At 43.5% G+C, this 20927-nt stretch overlaps 1 protein-coding gene across 4 annotated transcripts in view; it reads right to left on the bottom strand.

Annotated features, from left to right (window-relative positions):
• The window catches only part of upf1 (UPF1 RNA helicase and ATPase), a 93940-nt gene that overhangs the window by 3105 nt on the left and 69908 nt on the right, over positions 1 to 20927 (bottom strand). For 2 of the 4 annotated variants that reach the window (XM_059638602.1, XM_059638604.1), the window contains exons 12-23: positions 18558 to 18722; positions 14724 to 14838; positions 13135 to 13278; positions 11101 to 11314; positions 10218 to 10335; positions 9727 to 9883; positions 9386 to 9528; positions 4087 to 4261; positions 2868 to 2949; positions 1285 to 1449; positions 525 to 745; positions 19 to 138 (exon numbers count right to left, since the gene is read on the bottom strand). In XM_059638602.1, coding sequence (XP_059494585.1) covers positions 22 to 138; positions 525 to 745; positions 1285 to 1449; positions 2868 to 2949; positions 4087 to 4261; positions 9386 to 9528; positions 9727 to 9883; positions 10218 to 10335; positions 11101 to 11314; positions 13135 to 13278; positions 14724 to 14838; positions 18558 to 18722 — 1816 coding nt within the window. In that variant the 3' untranslated portion in view covers positions 19 to 21. The remainder of the gene's footprint in view (positions 1 to 18; positions 139 to 524; positions 746 to 1284; positions 1450 to 2867; positions 2950 to 4086; positions 4262 to 9385; positions 9529 to 9726; positions 9884 to 10217; positions 10336 to 11100; positions 11315 to 13134; positions 13279 to 14723; positions 14839 to 18557; positions 18723 to 20927) is intronic. The other 2 variants (XM_059638603.1, XM_059638605.1) reach the window with 1 other exon arrangement.

Below are 20927 nucleotides of genomic sequence, written 5' to 3'. Positions count from 1 at the left end.
AGCGAGAAACTTGCTTACGTTCTAGTACTGTGACAGCCCAGTCACCCCATGTTGATATGCACGTTCGCCCTGGTAAGTGGAATCCTGCGACAAGGCCACGTCAATCTGAGACTTGAACTCATCTCCCAGGTAACTATCCTGGAATTAAAAAGAGAACATATTCCAAAATCCAATTATTTGACAAAAGCAGATTTAGGTTGAATGATAGAATTTTCAATAAGATCAGATAGTCAGGATGTTATATAGCACACTCACTAGGTACAGAAGACAAAACAATGAAACAAAATGGACGGGAAAGGAGGACAGCCAATAGACAGCACTTCAGAAGTTGTTGGAGAGGCAGAGCTGGGTAACGTTAGAGGTGAAATCAGACAGACTCTATGGCTGAGGGGGCAATTCAAAGCTCAACTTTGGGATAATGTTGCAGTTCTCAAAAACCTCAGCACATAAGCAAAGAACTCAACAGCACATGATTTTTTTTAAAGTGCTGGACAGGTGTAAGTGAGAACAGCACAAAGAATTACCTGAGAGAGTTCTGGCTGAGAAAGGCCAGGCTGGCTCATTTGAGAGGGCTGGCTCATTGAGATGTATCCCTGGGTCAGAGGCCCCTGAGAGAATGGTTGGGACGCCACATCCTGACTGGCCTGGCTGTTGGGCAGATTCGACTGGCTGTTCAGCTGATTGCCCATGCCACGGTTTCGTTGACGAGCCCCACGGCCCACTTTTCCTTTTGCGATTCCACGACCTTGAAAGAAGAAACTTGCTTTGAACCTGCCTGGCTATGACCCAAACGATCCTAACCTGATACAAACAGAGGACAGCAGGATCTGTTGCTTTTCCAGCACTGCAGAACACCACTGCACAAAATAAAGACCCTGAAAGGTTCAGGATTCTGAATTCAGCATTACCACCACAAATAATTACACAGTGACCTAGGACAGGGCTGGTGAGCGCCCGAAGTGCTCAAGAAGCCAGCCACAGACACCAGCAGGCCAAGCTGCAAATGCTTCACTTTTCCCTTCCAAGACGAATTAGGCACGATGGATCAGAATACACCCACCATTAAAATTCATTACGACTTGATGTGACAGGGAATACTGAACACTAGCAATTTAGGTTTGAAAATTAAAACCCTTTGGGGGTCACTAATTTCAGAATTGTAACTTCTGCATAAAATATCAATGCCCTTACAACCCGAGTATCCTGTATATTGGCTCCAGTTCATTCAGCATCCTACGCTAGGACATTACACAAGCCCTGATACATCCATCTCTCAGTGCTCACCTGCTGCTGGTCCATTTGCTTGTCCAAAGTATCCAGGTGGTGGCATTGGGGGCATCATCAGGTTAAAGGGAATGGGGATGTTCATTGCAGCAACATGACTGGGGCTGGCTCCAATCATTCCAATCTGGTCATGGGTCTGAAAATACATGTTGGATGGACGACCTGCTGAAGGAGGAAGTAGTGCAAAATATTAGGAGAAATTTGCCCGAGGAACCCAACAGTCACCCAGCACAACATTATACTGGGACACAGGGGACAACAGTGACAATTTTCATGCAAGGCAGTGGGGGTACAAGTAGGCTTGTTTCATTAGGGTTAATTCCCTTTTCCTCTTTTTTTCCATAAGTGCTCCCTAATGTTCTCAGTAACAAGATAAAAATTTCAATGAACATCTATGGAACCAGACACAGTGAGAAATAACACCACAGTATCACAGATATATTGGGAACTGCAGATGCTGGAAAATCCGAGATAACAAAGTGTGAGACTAGATGAACACAGCAGGCCCAGCAGCATCTCAGGAGCACAAAAGCTGACGTTTCGGGCCTAGACCCTTCATCAGAGAGGGGCATGGGGAGAGGGTTCTGAAATAAATAGGGAGAGAGGGGGAGGCCAAATGAAGATGGATAGAGGAGAAGATAGCTGGAGAGGAGAGTATAGGTGGGGAGATAGGGAGGGGATAGGTCAGTCCGGGGAGGATGAACAGGTCAAGGAGGCGGGATGAGGTTAGTAGGTGGGAAATGGAGGTGCGGCTTGAGGTGGGAGGAGGGAATAGGTGAGAGGAAGAACTGGTTAGGGAGGCAGGAACAAGTTGGGTCAGTTTGGGGATGCAGTGGGGGAAGGGGAGATTTTGAAGCTGGTGAACCCCACATTGATACTGTTGGGCTGCTCGGTTCGCAATAAACAACTGCATCTCCCAGTCACGAACCATTTTAACTTCCCTTCCCATTCCTTAGATGACATATCCATCCTGGGCCTCCTGCAGTGCCACAATGATGCCACCTGAAGGTTGCAGGAACGGCAATTCATATTCCATTTGGGAACCCTGCAGCCCAATGGTATCAATGTGGACTTCACAAGCTTCAAAATCTCCCCTCCCCCCACTGCATCCCAAAACCAGCCCAGCTCGTTCCCGCTTCCCTAACCCCCTCTCACCTATTCCCTCCTCCCACCTCAAGCCGCACCTCCATTTCCTACCTGCTAACCTCATCCCGCCTCCTTGACCTGTCCGTCCTCCCAGGACTAACCTATCCCCTCCCTACCTCCCCACCTATACTCTCCGCTCCACCTTTCTTCTCCTCTATCAACTTCGGTCCACCTCCCCCTCTCTCCCTATTTATTTCAGAACCCTCTCCCCAACCCCCTCTCTGATGAAGGGTCTAGGCCTGAAACGTCAGCTTTTATGCTCCTAAGATGCTGCTTGGCCTGCTGTGTTCATCCAGCTTCACACTTTGTTACCACAGTATCACAACTGATTTAAGACGACAAGCCCATAATAGCGCAACGTTAGGGCATAAACGGACGAAACATTCTGTTGGACTAAACTATTTAAAATTCAAAACCGAGATCAAATGCAATCTTACCCTGGCCACTCCTGTCATATACAGAGCCTGGGATGATAGCTTCTCGAGCATCGTACATCGCTGTAGTCATGAACCGGGCTCCCTAAAACACAACAATATTGATTACAGCATCTCTGCTATACAAGTATAGGCCTCTTACTGACAAGAAACTTTTTGAATATTTAGTACCAGTCAATTAGCTGAAGCCCAACAAAACTATTAAAATCTGCAATGAGAGAAGTACAATAGAGCCAAGTCAAAGCATGCTCTAATCTAGTCTAAAAAGGTGACCATTTAATCATGGTCAATTTTTGTAAAAAAAAAACACCTATCTGGATACCTAGGGAAGAGAAACTGCTTTCCTTACATGATTTGGCTCTCACACAATTCCTTGCCAACAATGCCCAAATCCCATGTAACAAAAACCAATGCTATGCAGACACTAGAATACTGCCCTTTCAAACAGGAGTCAGGTTAACATAGCAAAGTAAAGCTATCATTTAGCAGAGGAGGAAGAGTATGTCAGTTGTAAGCAGCCAGCTTCCCACTGAGATCTCAGGCCATGCATCAGAGAACACACTAAAATAAGTTAGAACCATTCCTACTAAAAAGGTTAATTGTGAAGATGGCTCTCTGCTTTTCTAGCTTCAACCAAGAGACGAAAGTAAGAAACCCTGTACTGCACCAGAAGTCTGACTTGAAACACAGTAGGTGTCATATCTGTTCTTGTTTTAATCACTCCTGGGATGTGAATGTCACTGGCTGGGCCAGAATTATTACCCATTCTTAGTTCTCCTTGAGAAGGTGGTAGTGAGCTGCCTTCTTGAACTGCTGCAGTCCATGGGTTGTAGGTGGACCCACAGTGCCCTTGGGGGTAATTCCAGGATTTTGACCCAGTGAAACTAAAGGAATGGCAATATATTTCCAAGACAGGACGGTGAGTGGCTTGTAAGGGATTTTGCAGTTGATGGTGTTCCCATTGTAAACGTAGGGAGGACCCTCATCCAAACAAACTGTTCTGAAATAAGTTAATTACTTTTCACTACATCATGCAAGCAAGTTTACAAATTTTACAGATGAAGTGTGGGTATCTAGAACATGCCATAAACTTGCTGGTCTGCACACATGAGGCTAACCTTGGCTACTATTACAGTTTGCCCAACAGGCAACCAGCTAATCTACTACCAACAGTTGGTGAGTTGGAGCCAGCAGTTGAACATTAGCTGGATAGTTTGCTCACCGGATTAATGGTGTTGACAAGCTTCCGTGGTTTGCTGAACTGCATTAGACTCTCACGGAGATTGTTCAGTGGTCCCTCCACCAGCACTTTCTGCTCTTTGTAGTAATTCAGCAGGTGATTCCACAGTGGCTGTTTGGACAGAGCCTTTGGATTTCCCACAATAATCACACCATATCTGCCAAACAGAATCGATACAACACATCAGCAACTTGCAGCTTGAATCAAAGGGGAAAATCCAAATGTGCTACTGGCCTAATTTAACAGCTTAATCCAAATCATAGATCCAAGATTCTCCAGGATTCACCTCAGAGTGAACATAGAACATAAGAACTAGGAGCAGAAGCAGGCCATTTGGCCCTTCGACCCTGCTCCGCCATTCAATAAGATCATGGCTGATCTTTTCATGGACTCAGATCCACTTACCCGCGCTCTCAGTGTATCCTTTAATTACTTCATTGTTCAAAAAAGTCTACCTTAGCTTTAAAAACGTTTACTGAAGTAGCGTCAATGACTTCACTGGGCAAGGAATTCCACAGATTAACCCTCTAGGTGAAGAAGTTCCTTCTCAATTCAGTCCTAAATCTGCTCCCTCTAATCTTGAAGATATGCCCACTTGTCCCAGCTTCACCTGCTAGTGGGAACATCCTCTCTACTTCTATCTATTCCCTTCATAATTTTATGTTTCTATAAGACACCCCCTCAATCTTCTGAACGCCAATGAATATAATCCCAAACTACTCCGTCTCTCCTCATAAATCAACCCCCTCAACTCCGGAATCAACCCAGTGAACCTCCACTGCACCCCCTCCAGTGCCACTACATCCTTCCTCAAGTAAGGAGACTAAAACTGCACACACTACTCCTCACCAGCACCTTGTACAGCTGCAACAATAACCTCTCTGCTCTTGAACTCAATCCCCTTAGCAATGAAGGACAAAATTCCATTTGCCTTCTTAATTACTTGTTGTACCTGCAGACCAACCTTCTGTGATCAGGTCCCTCTGCATAGCAGCATGCTGCAACTTTTTAACCATTCAAGTAATAATCCTTTTTACTATTACTCGTATAAAAATGTATGACTTCACATTTATTTACATTGTATTCCATCTGCCAGACCTTTGCCCACTCACTCAATGTATCTTGCTCCTCTGCAAAGTTTCACAGTCCTCTGCACACTTTGTTCTGCCACTCAACTCAGTGTCATCCACAAACTTTGACATCATACACGTGGTCCCCAACTCCAAATAATCTGTATAAATTGTAAATAATTGCGGTTCCAACACCGATCCCTGAGGCACAACACTAGTCACTGATTGCCAGCCAGAACAGCACTCATTTATCCCCACCCTTTGCTTCCTGTTAGTCAACCAATCCGTGCTAATACGTTACCCCTAACACCATGCATCCTTATCTTATGCAGCAGCCTCTTGTGTGGCACCTTGTCGAAGGCCTTTTGGAAATCTAGGTACACCACATCTACTGGGTGCCCATTGTTCACCTTGCTCGTAATGTCTTCATAGAATTCCAAAAGATTTGTCAAGCATGACTTGCCCTTCATGAATCCATGCTGCGTCTGCCCAACAGGACAAATTTTTTTCTTAAAATCGAGATGCCTTGCTATTTCTTCCTTGATAATAGACTCAAGCATCTTCCCCAGTACAGAGGTTAAGCTAACCGGTCTATAATTCCCCATCTTTTGTCTACCTCCCTTTTTAAACAGTGGCGTCACATTTGCTGTTTTCCAATCTGCTGGGATTGCTCCAGAGTCTAGCAAGTTTTTGAAAATTACCGCCAATGTACCTGCTATTTCTACTGCCATCCCTTTTAGTACCCTGGGATGCATTCCATCAGGGCCAGGTGACTTATCAATCCTTAGCTTGCCCAACACTACCTCTTCCATAATAATGATTGTTTCCAGGTCCTCACCTACCTTCATCTCTGCCAATTACTGGCATGTTATTAGTGTCCTCCACTGTGAAGACAGACATAAAATCTGTTCAATGCTGCAGCCTTTTCTTCATATCCCATAACTAAATTCCCCTGCTCATCCTCTAAGGGGCCAACATTTACTTAGCCACTCTTGCGTTTTATGTATTTATAGAAACTTTTGCTATCTGTCTTTATATTCTGTACTAGTTTTTTCCTCATGTTCTATCTTGCTTTTCTTTATAGCTCTTTTTGTGGTTTTCTGTTGACCTTTAAAGTTTCCCAATCTTCTAGTTTCATGCTGTTTTTGGCCACTTTGTATGCCTTCTCTTTCAATTTAGACATTAGACAATAAGTGCTGGAGTAGGCCATTCGGCCCTTCGAGTCAGCACCACCATTCATTATGATCATGGCTGATCATCCACAATCAGTATCCTGTTCCTGCCTTATCCCCATAACCCTTGATTCCACTATCTTTAAGAGCTCTATCCATCTCTTTCTTGAAAGTATCCAGAGACTTGGTCTCCACTGCCTTCTGGGGCAGAGCATTCCATATATCCACCACTCTCTGGGTGAAGAAGTTTTTCCTCAACTCTGTTCTAAATGGCCTACCCCTTATTTTTAAACTGTGTCCTCTGGTTCTGGACTCACCCATCAGCGGAAACATGCTTCCTGCCTCCAGAGTGTCTAATCCCTTAATAATCTTATACGTCTCAATCAGATCCCCTCTCATCCTTCTAAACTCAAGTGTATAAATATTTTGATAGACACCCATGGCAGATTACCCTTTTTCTTACAGTCCTTCCATTTCTTTGGAATATACTTTTGCTGAGCACTTTGAAAAATTGTTTTGAAAGTCCTCCACTGATTGTCAACTATCCCACCATAAAATCTTTGTTTCCAGTCTACTTTAGCCAAGTCCTCCCTCATTCTATTGTAGTCCCCCTTGTTCAAGCATAGGACCCTGGTATTGGGTTTTATCTTCACAATCTCCATCTGAATTTTAAATTCAATCATACTGTGATCACTCCTTCCAAGAGGATCCCTAACTCTGAGGTCATTAATTATTCCCGTCTCATTACACAGGGCCAGATCTAGGATAGCTTGCTCCCTCGTTGGTTCCATTACATACTGGTCAAGAAAACTGTCACAGATACACTCAATGAACTCCTCCTCAAGGATACCCTGGCCGAGCTGGTTCGACCAATCTACATGTAGATTAAAATCCCCCATGATAACTGTCGTACCATTTTTACAGGCATTAGTTATTTCTTTGTTTATTGCCTGCCCCAATGTAATGTTATTATTTGGTGGTCCATAGACTATGCCTATCAGTGACTTTCTCCTCTTAGAATTTCTAATTTCCACCCAAATGGATTCAACCTCAGTCTGCACAGAACCTACATCAAGTCTCAGCACTGCCCTGATGTCGTCCTTGACTATCAGAGTACACCACCTCCCTTACCTTCCTGTCCTTCCAAATAGTCTGGTACCTGTGGATATTTAACTCCCAGTCGTGACCATCCTGTAACCAAGTCTCGTAATGGCTACCAAATCATAGTAATTCACGATGATTTGTGCCATTAACTCAAACTTGTTACGAATGCTACGAGCATTCAGGTAAAGTGTCTTTATGTTAGCTTTCTTAACCTCATGATTTCCAACATCATATAATATCACCCGAGTTATCCTTCCTTTTTGCTTCATTCACAGTCTGCCTTGAACTTAAACCCTCTTGCACACATGTAACCTGCTACTAATCTTTTTATTTACCATCATACTCCCTGTCATTTTCCCTTTCCCTTCCCCCCCGACTCATTAGTTTAAAGTCCTAGTGACCACCCTATTTATCCTTTTCGTGAGAACACTAGTTCCGGATCGGTTCAGGTGGAGACCGTCCCAACGGTACAGATCCCCCTGGTTCCAAAACTGATGCCAATGCCCCAGAAAATGGAATCCCTCTTTCCCACACCAATCCCTTAGCCACATGTTTACTTCCCTAATTTTCTTATCCCTATGCCAATTTTCACGTGGCTCAGGCAGTAATCCAGAGATTATGACCCTCAAGGACCAGTTCCTTATTTCGTTCCTAGTGCTTGATAATCACCAAACAAGTCGCCCATCCTAGCCTTGCCTGTGTTGTTAGCCCCAGCGTGGACCACAACTGGATCCTCCCCCTCCCGCTCCAATATCCTCTCAAGCAGGTCAGAGATGTCCTCCATCCTGGCACTGGGCAGGCAACACATCGTGCAGGACTCCCAATCCGGCTTGCAAAGGATACTATCTATCCTCCTAACTATAGAATCCCCTATAACTACCACTCATCTTTTTGTTCCCCCCTCTTGAGTGGCTTTCTACACCATGGTGCTGTGGTGAGCTGGCTCATCTACCTCAAGCCCTTTTCCTCATCCCCACAGGGAGCAAGTATCCCGTACCTGTTGGATAAGGTCAAAAGCTGAGGGTCCTCCACTCCTGAACTCAGGATCCCCCCACCTGCCTCACTCGCAGTCACACCCTGTTGCCCCTGATCACTAACTGAATTTGAATTACTTAATCTATCGGGTGTGACTGCCTCCTAAAACGTATCGTCCAGGTAACTCCCCCCCTCCCAGATGTGCCAGTGTTTGAAGCTCAGATTCCAGATCATTTACTCTGATCTGGAGTTCTTCCAGCAACCAACACTTGCTGCAGATGTGGTCACTGCTGTTCACAATGGAATCAGCCAGCTCCCACATCATACAGCTACAACACTTGACATGGGTGTAACAAAAAAGTGGCCACACAAGGAACAGTGGCTCCTGTACACTGTCCCAAACAGGAATCTTGACATTTCAATTCCAGGTAATTGAACTACTAACGAGTAGTTCAAATACCACCCACCCATAGGATATATTCTCCCAGTCATAGAGAAAATCAATTCACATTTTCTAAAAAGAGAAGTAACAGTTTGTTCATGGAAATGCAAGCGTCTGATTCAAGGATAAGAACAGAAAGGACTAATCAACAGGGCAAAGAAGCAGATACACAAAACAAGAAGCATCTAGTCCTTTACAAATCACAGAATAGGGATAAATACTGTTTCCACTGACAGAACACAGGGATAGTAGCTGTACTAGTAACAGTGATCTGTTACAATGTGATACCATGCTACAAGCCACAGCCATCCACAAACACTTGTCACTTTACTCTCAAAGTGTTGCCTCTGATAAGATGAGATGAGATTCACTCAAGATCAAGGACTAATATGCCATTCCCAGCGACATGAGATATAGGGAGATAACATTTAGGACCTCATCTTGTACCATGCTGCAACCTCTAAATCTTCACTTTGTTCTGTACCATCTCCCCCTCATACTCTTTTGCATCCAGTCACCTCGCTCTTGTGAGGGCAACATTCAGTCGCCGTGGGTCATTGAGAAATCCAATGCCTTGATGCTCATTGGCTCGGACACACGATAGGATGATGAAGTCCTTCTCTCGGCCTTGGAATGCATCAACACTGGCAATTTCTACCTCCTGAATCATGAGCACAAACAAGAATTTTAAATCTTCCAACCATTTGATTGTCACACACTAAGCAATCATTAGAAAACACCAAAATACCACAACTATACTCCTGTCATTATTATTAGGGTCTCAGAAAAAGCATAATCAAATACAGCAACCAAACCTTGACAGCTCGCTTGAAAAGCATCCAGATACTTATAATGCTACCTGATAGAGTTTGGTGTGAAGGGAGCCACTGAACTGCATGTACTGCACCAGGTAGGATCGCTGTCCTTCATATGGTGTGATGATGCCGATTTGATCTGGCTTAGCACCTGCCTTCAGTAATTTGGTGGTGATCTTCTCTACATTGGCTGCCTCAGTCCTGAAAATGGAGTAAGTTTCAATCTCACTTCAATATTATAAAATCTGGTGATTTTAACAAACAACTTTCCATTGTAATCTGAACCCAACTATAGGTTAAAAAAATCTTACTGCGCTCAAAACTGGCTGCTGCATTTTGAAAGTATTTCACAGATCATGAAGTGGGAGACAAAGTGTGCATCATTTGAAAAATAAGATTCCTTGCACCTCTCCCAGAGAGCGAAGGAATGACAACTTGCTTTATTATCCTGGAAAACGTTTGATTAAAAATACACATTATCTTTCAAGTAGCTTCTGAGCTCAAAAGGATTAGGATCTGTTAAGCATAAACATACCTATTGAGGTAGGAGGTCCCTGAACTAGCAATTTCCTCCTGGCCCTGGGTTACATAGAAGAACATTGGTTTGTCTGGCTGTGGCCACTGGAAATCGAAGCCTTTCTTAACACGATCCGCTGTGAAATCAAAAGATCATCAGAACGACAATGACAAGTCCATCCACTTGCCTTGTCCATACACTCACCCAGCAAGACTTCTTGCACCGTTAAATCTACTGTTACAGCAATAAGACACTTAAGAACCTCCCAAATCAAATTTACAATCCAGTTAGGTTGCTAAACTTGATGACAAAAATAAGGTGATGGGGACTGAGTTGCCAGAATTACTAACCACTTTGTTGATTAAAAACAAAATGATGTTTTTGTAGCTTTAAATGTAATTCAATGTAGAGTTTTGGTTGGGTTTACTTAGAAATAAAATAGGTGCTGATCACTCTACATTCTGAGGATGTGCTGCGTACCTATTTTTGGGTGATGTATTTTAGTTTGGGAAATAGGGCTCCTACTTGTCACCAGTTTCTCCACCAGTCACAATGACACCGGAATGGCAAACTCAGCCAATATTCCAGCAAGTGGGTAAAAAAACAGATCCATTATAATTTCAAGTTTTATAACTAGGGAAGGGGTTCATCCACAAATAGTCACACTCAATGGGGCCCCTAAATCAAATGCCCACATTGCCCCCCCCCAAAAAAAAACCAGCCAATGTGACTGTAGGAAATGGTTGCTAGTGCACAAGAGAAGCAAAATTAATCTTCAGCAGATACAGAATCTTAACAGGTAAACAGAAACTTCATTGCATAAAGGATATATTTAGGGATCTGTTTGCAAATGAGGATTTAAGGATAAATTTGCAAATTACCCCACTTCTAATATACATACCTGCTGTGACACCATTTTGCAGTGAGCCCTCATAAAAGATATTGGATGGAAAGGCACTGAGAGCTGGATGCATCCGGTATTGAACCTGCAAACGAATTGGTCGGATCCCGAGGACAACCAGACGCTCAAACAGCGATTGAGATAGACCAGCTTTAGCAGCTTTCTTGCACATTACCACTGGGCCAAGCTGACAATGGTCACCCACTAGGATCAGCTGTAAGAGAAAGACACACACAGCTCTGGTTCACTGTTATACTCATGTACTAGCTGCTAACCTCATTCTCATGTCTCGGTCAAAAGAAAATCTTTGAATAATGCTGAGTCATCTGACCGAGTACAAACTATGAAGTTAGTTCCTCTTGTACAAAGTCTGAATTCAATCCACAATGGGATCAAAACCCTCTCCCCTTACTGTAGGGGTCTCAATGAAACATCACCTCGTATTGTAAAAGCATACATTGGACAAATCCATCCACATATTCACAGCTCTAACTAATTAATTAGCTCCAACTAGATTAATCCCAATTCAGTTTATACAGCAAATCACAGTGGATAAGTCCATGCATATTTTTGGGAATCAGAGTTTCCTTCCCTCAAAGACTTTGGTCAACCAGATATGTTTTCTGACAACCTACAATGGGCTTATGGTCTTCATTCCAGACATTTACTGAATTCAAGTTCAACCAACTGCCCCATGATAGGATTCTAAGCCAGGCCCAGGGAACATTACTAGGGTCTCTGGATTAATAGTCCAGCAATGGGAGGCATGGGATTCAGGGAAATTTGACTGTCCGGATACATAACTGGCTGTCCAATAGAAGACAGAGGGTGGTAGGAGATTGGAAGTATTCAGCCTGGAGCTCGGTGACCAGTGGGGTTCCGCACGGATTTGTTCTGGGCCCTCAGCTCTTTGTGATCTTTATAAATGACTTGGATGAGGAAGTGGAAGGGTGGGTTAGTAAGTTTGCCGATGACACAAAAAGGTTGGTGGCGTTGTGGACAGCATGGAGGGCTGTTGTAGGTTGCAACAGGACATTGTCAGAATGCACAGCTGGGCAAAGAAGCGAAAGATGGAATTCAACCCAGAAAAGTGTGGAAGGTCGAATTTGAATGCAGGATACAGGATTAACTGCAGGATTCTCGGCAGTGGGGAGGAACACCGGGATCTTGGGGTCCATGTCCACAGACCCCTCAAAGTTGCTACATTAGTTGAAAGAGTTGTAAAGGTGGTGTATGGTGTGTTGGTTTGCATTGGCAGGTGAACTGTGTTTGAGAGCAGTGAGGTTATGCTGTAGCTGGGCAAAACTCTGGTCAGACCACACTTGGAATATTGTGTTCAATTCTGGTCACCTCATTACAGGAAACATGTGGAAGAGTGCGCAGAGAAGATTTACCAGGATGCTGCCCAGGGTAGGTCTTATGAGGAAAGGTTGAGGGAGCTCGGGCTTTTCTCAGTGGAGCGAAGGAGGATGGGAGGTGACTTGATAGAGATGTACAAGTTGATGACAGGCATAGATACAGTGGATAGTCAGAGACATTTTCCCAGGGGAAAATCACAAGGGTGCATAACTTTAAGGTGATTGGAGGAAGGTATGGGGAGATGTCAGTAGTAGCTTCACACAGTGGTGGAATGGAATGCGCTGCCAGCAGTACTAGTGGAGTCGGATACTGCAAGAGACTTTCAAGCGACTCTTGGACAGGCATATGGAGAATAGTAAAATGTAGGGTATGCAGGGTAGATTGATCTTAGGAGGATAAATGGCGTAGTGAACTTGATGGGTTGAATGGCCTTACTTCCACTCCTACGTCTTATGGTCTTATGATAATAGGTCAGCACAATATCATAGGCTGAAGGGCCTGCACTACGCTGTACTGTTCTATGTTCAATAATACCACTCGACCATCACCTCCTTGTACCAACTCCCAATTATTCAGAATTTCTGACATCTGTACACTAGATGCACACAGTAAAAACAGCCCTTGTCTTCAGAACATAAAGCCCAGTTACATTACTTGCAACACTGGTTGATATACCTGCTTTGCTCCCAGCACCACAGGGACCATACATTCAGGCTCTGTGGCCTGTGTGCTCTCATCAATGAGAATAGAACGGAACTGCATCTTAGCCAGGCGTGGGTCACCAGCTCCTACACAGGTACAGCAAATAACATCTGCATTCTGGAAAAAAAAACAAACAGATTTAGCAGACAAGAACTCAGTCTAAAACTCACAAAAACTTTTCAAACATAACTGTTGCAATGTTCAGCCTCATCTGTAATACCTCAGCCCAGGATATCCCTCACCATCCTGTTACCAAAGATGGAGAACCGACCGTAGTTCAAAGGAGAAGGACAGCATACCAGGAGAAGGGCCAGATATGCCTAAAATGAGTCATTAATTTGGTAAAGCTACCATGCAGGATTTACCTGGGTGGCAAATGGCATAACAGCAAGCCATTGACAGAGCCAACCGATCCCACAATCAAGACATTTCAAACATCTGCAGCCCTCCAACATGGATAATTAAACTAACTAAGGTGGAAGTTCCAAAAATTTTCCCATCCTCAGTAATGGGGAGCCCAACATGTCAGTGCGAAACACAAGGCTGAAGCATTTACATCAGTCTTCAACCACATTTGAATGGATGATCAACTGTCTAATCTCACCCATGGGGTCCACAGTATCATAGAAGCCAATCTTCAACCAAATTGATTCATTCCAGGTGATATTGAGAAATATCTGAAGGAACCCAGATACCACAAAGCCTTTGGGCTCTGAAAACATTCTGGCAATAGTATTCAAGACTTGCGCCCTAGAACCAACTGTGCCCTCAGCCAAGCTGTTGCAGCACAGTTACAACACTGATGTCCAACCAGCAAGGTGCAAAATTGCCCACGGACGTCAAGTCTACACAATGAATAGGGACAAATCCAACCTGGTCACCAGCTACCTCTTTCTGCCCCCGCCCCTTTCATATCACCTGCAACCTTCACTCCCTTCACAAACTGCCATGGTACCTTGACAGCACCATCCAAATTTATAATCTCTACCTTGAAGTACAGGGCCAGTAGTAATGAGTAAAACCGCCACCTGCAAGTTCCCCTCCAAGTCAGTCACCATCGTGACTTGGAAATACACCACCATTCCTTCACTGTTATGAAGTCAAAATCGTGCAACTGGAATCTGAACAGCACCATGGGACTACGTACATCCCAAGAGCTGCAGCTGTTCACATAGGGAGCCCATTATCACTTTCCCAAGGGTAATTTGGAATGGATTCAAAAATGCTGGCTTTGACAGTCACCCCCACATCCTGTGAATAAATCTCTCTCCAATCCATTAAAGGAGAGAGGCCCTTTCCCAAACCCTCAAAGCAGGTTTTCCTGGTCTGCTTCTTGAAACTCTACTTATCTACAACTTCAAAATTTTTCAGTCACTCTCCCTAGGACAGATGGCTGACAACCACATCACCACCCCACAACTGCACCGCACCTCACCGCACCCCACCCCTTAGGTCTCAGCACTGTCAATAGGAACTTCACGCTAAAACCCAGCACTTACACTCGGGAGTTATGCAGCATACAGTTTATGAAATGGAAGTCAGGATTGTGACAGATTTCTTACCATCAGCAGTTCCCGCTCAGCTGTCCTTTTAAGAGCACGGTAGCGTTTCTCATCTGCAGATGACAACTCGCCAGTCTCATCCTTTAACTGCTGCAACTTTTGCAGTTCAGGCATACTGTCAAACAGGGCAAACATGTTATACGATGTGAATACTAGTTATCAAAGACACACAAATTAGGATAATTTGAGCTATACTCGAGACTGCATTGCCATTTATATGAATTTGTGCATTAACTACACGATACAGCAATGGACAAACGCAACATATCTTGCCCCTGCAGTTACTGATGGCCTTCAACAAGGTGGTAACTACAACTCAGCCAGAACTAGTCACACACTCATACTTGTACTCTGTTGGGAGCAGCTTCCAAATACGTAGATTAGGATCACCTTGATGAAGCATAACCCACATTCAAGAACAGCTTAGTATTCTATGACAGATCTGCTACTTAAGCCTGCACTGCATGTGAAAAGTAAAAGAATTACAAGTCTAGAGAGCGAAAAGCAAAAAAAACCAGGAATAATTGCTCAAACTCTATCAAGCAAGGGTTTAAAAAAAATTTAGACAAAGCTGTCATTCCTGATTACCATCCATATATTTTGGGAAAGGGAAGGGATGAGCAATGATGCTTATTTGGTAAAGTACACCAGTCAAAATGAATGGCTTCAATGCCAGTGTGGAGCCACATCCTTCAGAGATACCAGGTAGAGAGCTCAGCATTAGAGAATGTCATCACATCCACCAATTACAACTTTGTCTTAGTTATGTGCAATTCCAGTCCCCTAAATGATCTTTGACTTAGAGATTACTATCTTAGGCTTGGATTTTATGCAGATTCTTGCATTTTCATTAATTGTTTTAGCACTTGCCCATCCTAATGTAAAGCACTAAGCTATTAATTGGTGAAAAAATGTATTTGGGGCCAATCCATCACAAACAGAACACTTGGCCCTTCGAGTCAACACTGATACTCTAAACAGCATCCCAACTAGACGCAGCCATGACTTTATAACCCTGTATTTCCCATGAACAGTCCACCAATGTGAACACCCTGGACATCAAGGACAATTTAGCATGGCCAATCTACCTAACCTGTACATCTCTGGACCATAGGAGGGAACCCACACAGACTCAGAGAATACACAAACTCCACATAGACAGACAGGCACTCGAGGCTGGAATCAAACCTGTAAATCAGTGAGCCACTGTGCCGCCCGAAATAGGAGTGATTGTAGTCTGCAGACTACAGAGTAACGTAATCATGAAATGCTGTATATAAGATGGGAACTGGAGTTACAGATCAGAGGATGGGGTAGCTGGCGCACAGACAGCACGCAGAGTGTCCGTGAGGACTGGTAGCATGTTGATAGGGTGAAGCTGCAGCCAGTGTGATGGACTGAAGTGCATTTACTTTAAAGCAAGAAGTGTCAGAAATAAGAGAGTGATGAGCTTAGAGCATGGATCAGTACTCAGAATTACGATGTTGTGGTCATTCCAGAGACTTGGATAACACAGGGGCAGGAATGGTTGTTGGATGTTCTAGGGTTTACTTCTTTCAAAAGAAATAGGAAGGGAGGTAAAAGAGGTGGGGGAGTGACATTGCTAATCAGGGATGGCATCACAGCTGCAGAAAGGGAGGTTGTTGAGGAGGGGTGGTCTGAGTCAGTATAGGTATAAGTCAGAAACAGGAATGGAGCAGTCACTTTATTGCGAATTTTCTACAGGCCCCCCCAATAGCAACAGAGACACTGAGACACAGATTGGGAGGTAGATTTTGGAAAGGTGTAGAAGTAATAGGGTTGTGGTCGTGAGTGACTTCAGCTTCCCTAATAAAGAACTTAAGTGCAAACTGGATGGTGCAGATTTTCTCAGGTGTCCAGGAAGGATTTCTGACTAAATATGTAGCTAGGCCAACTAGATGGGAGGCCATATTGGATTCAGTGCTTGGCAATGAACCAGGTCAGGTGATAAATCTCGGAGGGAGAGCATTTCTGTGATACTGATCACAACTCCCTGACCTTTACTGTAGTCATACAGGGGGATAGGAGCAAACAGTATGGGAAAGTATTTAATTGGGGGAGGGAGAATTACAATGCAAATTGGCAGAAACTGCGGAGCATAAATTGGGAACAGATGTTCAGGGAAATGTCCTTGCTGCAGGTGCTGGAAAGTTTTGTCCCACTGAGGCAAGCAAAGGATGGTAAGATGAAAGAACCTTGGGTGACAAGACATGTGGAACATGTACTCGAGAGGGTGAAGGAAGCAAGGATTGGACAGGGCTCTAGAGGGTTACAAGGTAACCTGGAAGAAACTGAAGAATGGACTTCAGATGGCTAGAAGGAGGCATGAAAAAGGTTTGGCGGGTAGCATTAAGGAAAACCAAGGTGTCCTATGCTTATGTGAGGAACAAGAAGATGGACAGAGTGAGGGAAGGGCCAATCATGGATAGTGGAGGGAACTAGTGCGCTGAGACAAAGGTGGTAGGGGAGGTTCTTAATGAATATTTTGCTTCGGTAGTCACCACAGAGGGAGCTTCATGTTTGTGAGGACTGCACAGAACCGGCAGATATGCTCCACAGTTTCTGCCAATTTGCATTGTAATTCTCCCTCCCCCAATTAAATACTTGATGTTAGGAAAGAGGATGTGCTAGAAATTGAAATCAATGAGGATAGATAGTCCCCTGGGTCAGACAGGATATACCCAAGGTTACCTGGTATAAATGACTTGGATAAGGAAGCAGAAGGGTGGATTAATAAGTTTGCCGATGACATGAAGGTTGGAGGAGCTACGGACAGTGTAGAGGGCTGTTGTAGGTTGCAAAAAGTCATTGACAGGGTGCAGAGCTGGGCAAAGTAGTGGCAGATAGCATTCAACCCAAGAAGTCTGGATGTGATTCATTTTGGAAGGTTGAATTTGAATGCAGAGTACAGGGTTCATGGTAGGATTCTTGGCGGTGTAGAGGAACGGAGGTATCTTGGGGTTCACTTCCACAGATCCTTCCAAGTTAATAGGGTTGTTAAGGAGGCAGATGGTGTGTTGGCTTTCGTTAGCAGGTGAATTGAGTTTAAGAGCAGTGAGGTTATGCTGCAGCTCTATAAAACTCTGGTTAGACCACACTTGGAATAGTATGTTCACTTCTGGGCACCTCATTATAGGAAAGATGTGGAAGCTTTAGAGGGTACAGAAGAGATTTACCAGGATGCTGCCTAGAGGGTAGGTCTTATGAGGCAAGTTTGAGGGCACTAGCGAAGAAGGATGAGAGGTGACTTGATAGAGTTGTACAAGATGATGTGAGGCATAGATAGAGTGGATAGTCAGAGACTTTTTCCCAGGGGAGAATCATGAGGAAAGTATAAGGGAGATGTCAAGTGCTTCACACAGAGTGGTAGGTGTGTAGAATGCACTGCCAGCAGTGATAGTAAAATCAGATACATTAGGGACATTTAAATGATTCTTGGGTGGGCACACGGATGATAGTTTAATGAAGGGTATACGGGTTAATTTGATCTTAAGAGTAGGATAATAAGTCGGCACAACATCGTAGGCTAAAGGGCCTGTAATGTGCTGTACTGTTCTATGCTCTAAGAGGAGCTCTCCCATAGACCTCAGTTACAGTAACCACCAGAAAAATTAACTGTTCTTTTAATGTGGTGTTCTTGAAGCACTCTGGGACACTGAGGTCATGATAGATGAAACCCTGAAACAATCAATTTTCTGCTCACTGCACCCTATCACAAGACCATGTTTTAGTTCAAAGCAGACACGGGATATCTGTGGATGCTGACTTCTGGACTTCTACTAGAAGGGCCACCAACTAAAAGTGGCTTCTTACCTATCCATGTTACGGATCTGATTGTGTAGAGCTAGGAAAGAGACTGGTGAATCAATGGCCTCACGACTCTTGGCACAGAGGCGCACCACCTTCAGACCTGTATGATGGATCTTCTCAGTCAACTGGTCGACTGCAATATTACTTGGAGCACACACCAGGACAGGGCTACAATTAAAAAGGAAAGCAGATTAGATCCCTGCAACAGCTGCTCACCCAGTACGGCAATAATTTATTTTAAACCTATTTTAAATTTCAGCCCAGAATGACTTCATACAACCAGAATATCCCACACAGACAGCTTTAACACAAGGTTAGTTTCAATAAGCTCAACCAATTGCTTCACCAATTTGAACACAGGTCAAGAAATCACAAAACAGATGAGATAGTCAGTTAGTCATCCTAACTGCTCAAAAGTGTTGCCTGTCTCACAAACCAAGATTCCAAGGTGTATCAATGAAAATTCTTATGTCACCCAAGAACAGTGAGCGTTATCCTTTTTAGTGTTTTGATGACGGCGGGACATTACTAAAGCAGATTCACTGATAGTAGGAAAATATGCATATGACACAGGAAATATTAATCATTACACAGAGATTTATGATCAGAAGCAGAAACGGGTTTAAGTATGGAGGTATGAACACAGGACCTCAACCATGCTAGAAAATGAGCTAACTCAATTTACAGCTGTTGCACAATCCTGATATTCATTGCTCTCTAACTGATAACATTCAGCTGCTGAGTGGCCAAGCTCTGGAATTTCCCCTCTATATGTCACCACCTCTTTTACGATGCTTCTTTAAACCTACCTCTGACCAAGCTTTTGGTCACCTGTCTGAATATTTCACTGTATGGCTGAGTATAAATGAATTAGGGGATAAACACTGGTCTTGATAATAAAGTGAGAGTTAGGTAGCTGTGTTACCTGCCCTGTTGCAAGGTTATGGACTTACAGTGGGAGGGGCCAGGTCTAATGGAGCATGTAGGTATGAGTAACGTAGGCAAGAAAAATGAGGTGGTGCTGCATAGCCAGTATGAAGACCTGGCATTAAATTATACAAAACAAAGGTTTTAAACCAGAGTCACGTGCAAGTGGCAAATGGGCAAACCAGAGATTGATGCATAGTTCAAAGAATAGTGTGGGAGAAATGGATTCCAGTTTGTGGGGCTTTAGCAGCAATTCAGTTGAGTGTGGAATCTGAAACAATGACATGGTATCCACCTGGTCCAGTATTCTTGTTAACTGCATAACAAGGGAAGTACAGGAGATTTTAATTTAATCTAATGTAATCATATTGGTGATGCAGAACCTCCTCCTTAGTGACAGCATAAAAGCAACATGGTTAAAGTGAACTGGCAAACCAAGTTAAGGATAGGTGAATAGAGACACACAGTGGCAGATATTTAAGGGAATAGTTCAGATTATACAGAATGCATTCCAAGGACCAATCCACCATCCACGGTTAACTAAAAACATTAAAGATAGTACCAAACTTAAAGTGCTTGAACACACGCACCAAGAGGCTGAACAATACCTTCCTCCCTCCTGTTATCAGGCTGCTGAATGGACCTCTCTAATTTCAAATCTAACACTGACCTTGATTTTGTGAATTTATAATGCAGTCATAACCTCGTATGCCTCACTCTGCCTAAGCATTCTATGTTCTGTATGTCCTTGTTTGCTATGATCTGCCGGTACTGCTCTTAAGAAAAAAACTTTTCACTGTTCTTAGTGAATGTGACAACAATAAATCAAATCGATTCAGAAAAGACATACAAGTGTCCAAGTTGGTAAATTAAAAGATTATGGTACATTAATCTGTTTTATTTCCCGGATCTAGTATAAATTTCTACAATTATTCTGAATTACTTAAACAATATTCAAAAAATTGCAGAAAAATGAGTCTTGGTTCTAAGTAGTCAGACTGAAGAATTAATAACAGAAAGTAACAAAATGGCAGATGAATTGAACAGGTATTTCAGATTGATCTTCTTGACAGAACATACAAGTAACATCCCAGAAGCATTAATAAATCAAGAAATGGAAGGGAGGTGGGGTTGGAAATCACAATCGCTATGGGCTGACAAGTGCCAGGTTCCTGATGGACTTCATCCTAGGGTCTTAAATGAAATGGCTGGTGAGGTAGTAGATGCATTGGTTTTAATTTTTCAAAGGTCCCTTGATTCAGGGAGAGTCCCATTAGATTGGGAGACAGCAAGTGTAATTGCTTTCTTCACAAAGAAAGTGAAACAGAAAACAAAAAAACTATAGGTCAGCTAGCTTAACACTTGCATTAGCATAAGAAGTTACTAAATAAGTTACAGTAGAATACTTGGATAAGTTTAAAGTAATCAGGCAGAATCAGCAAAGTT

Source organism: Stegostoma tigrinum, chromosome 30 (assembly GCF_030684315.1).
Source record: "Stegostoma tigrinum isolate sSteTig4 chromosome 30, sSteTig4.hap1, whole genome shotgun sequence".
NCBI lineage: Eukaryota > Metazoa > Chordata > Chondrichthyes > Orectolobiformes > Stegostomatidae > Stegostoma > Stegostoma tigrinum.
The sequence above is the reverse complement of the archived record's forward strand: the minus strand, read 5'-3'. Positions and strand labels throughout refer to the sequence as shown.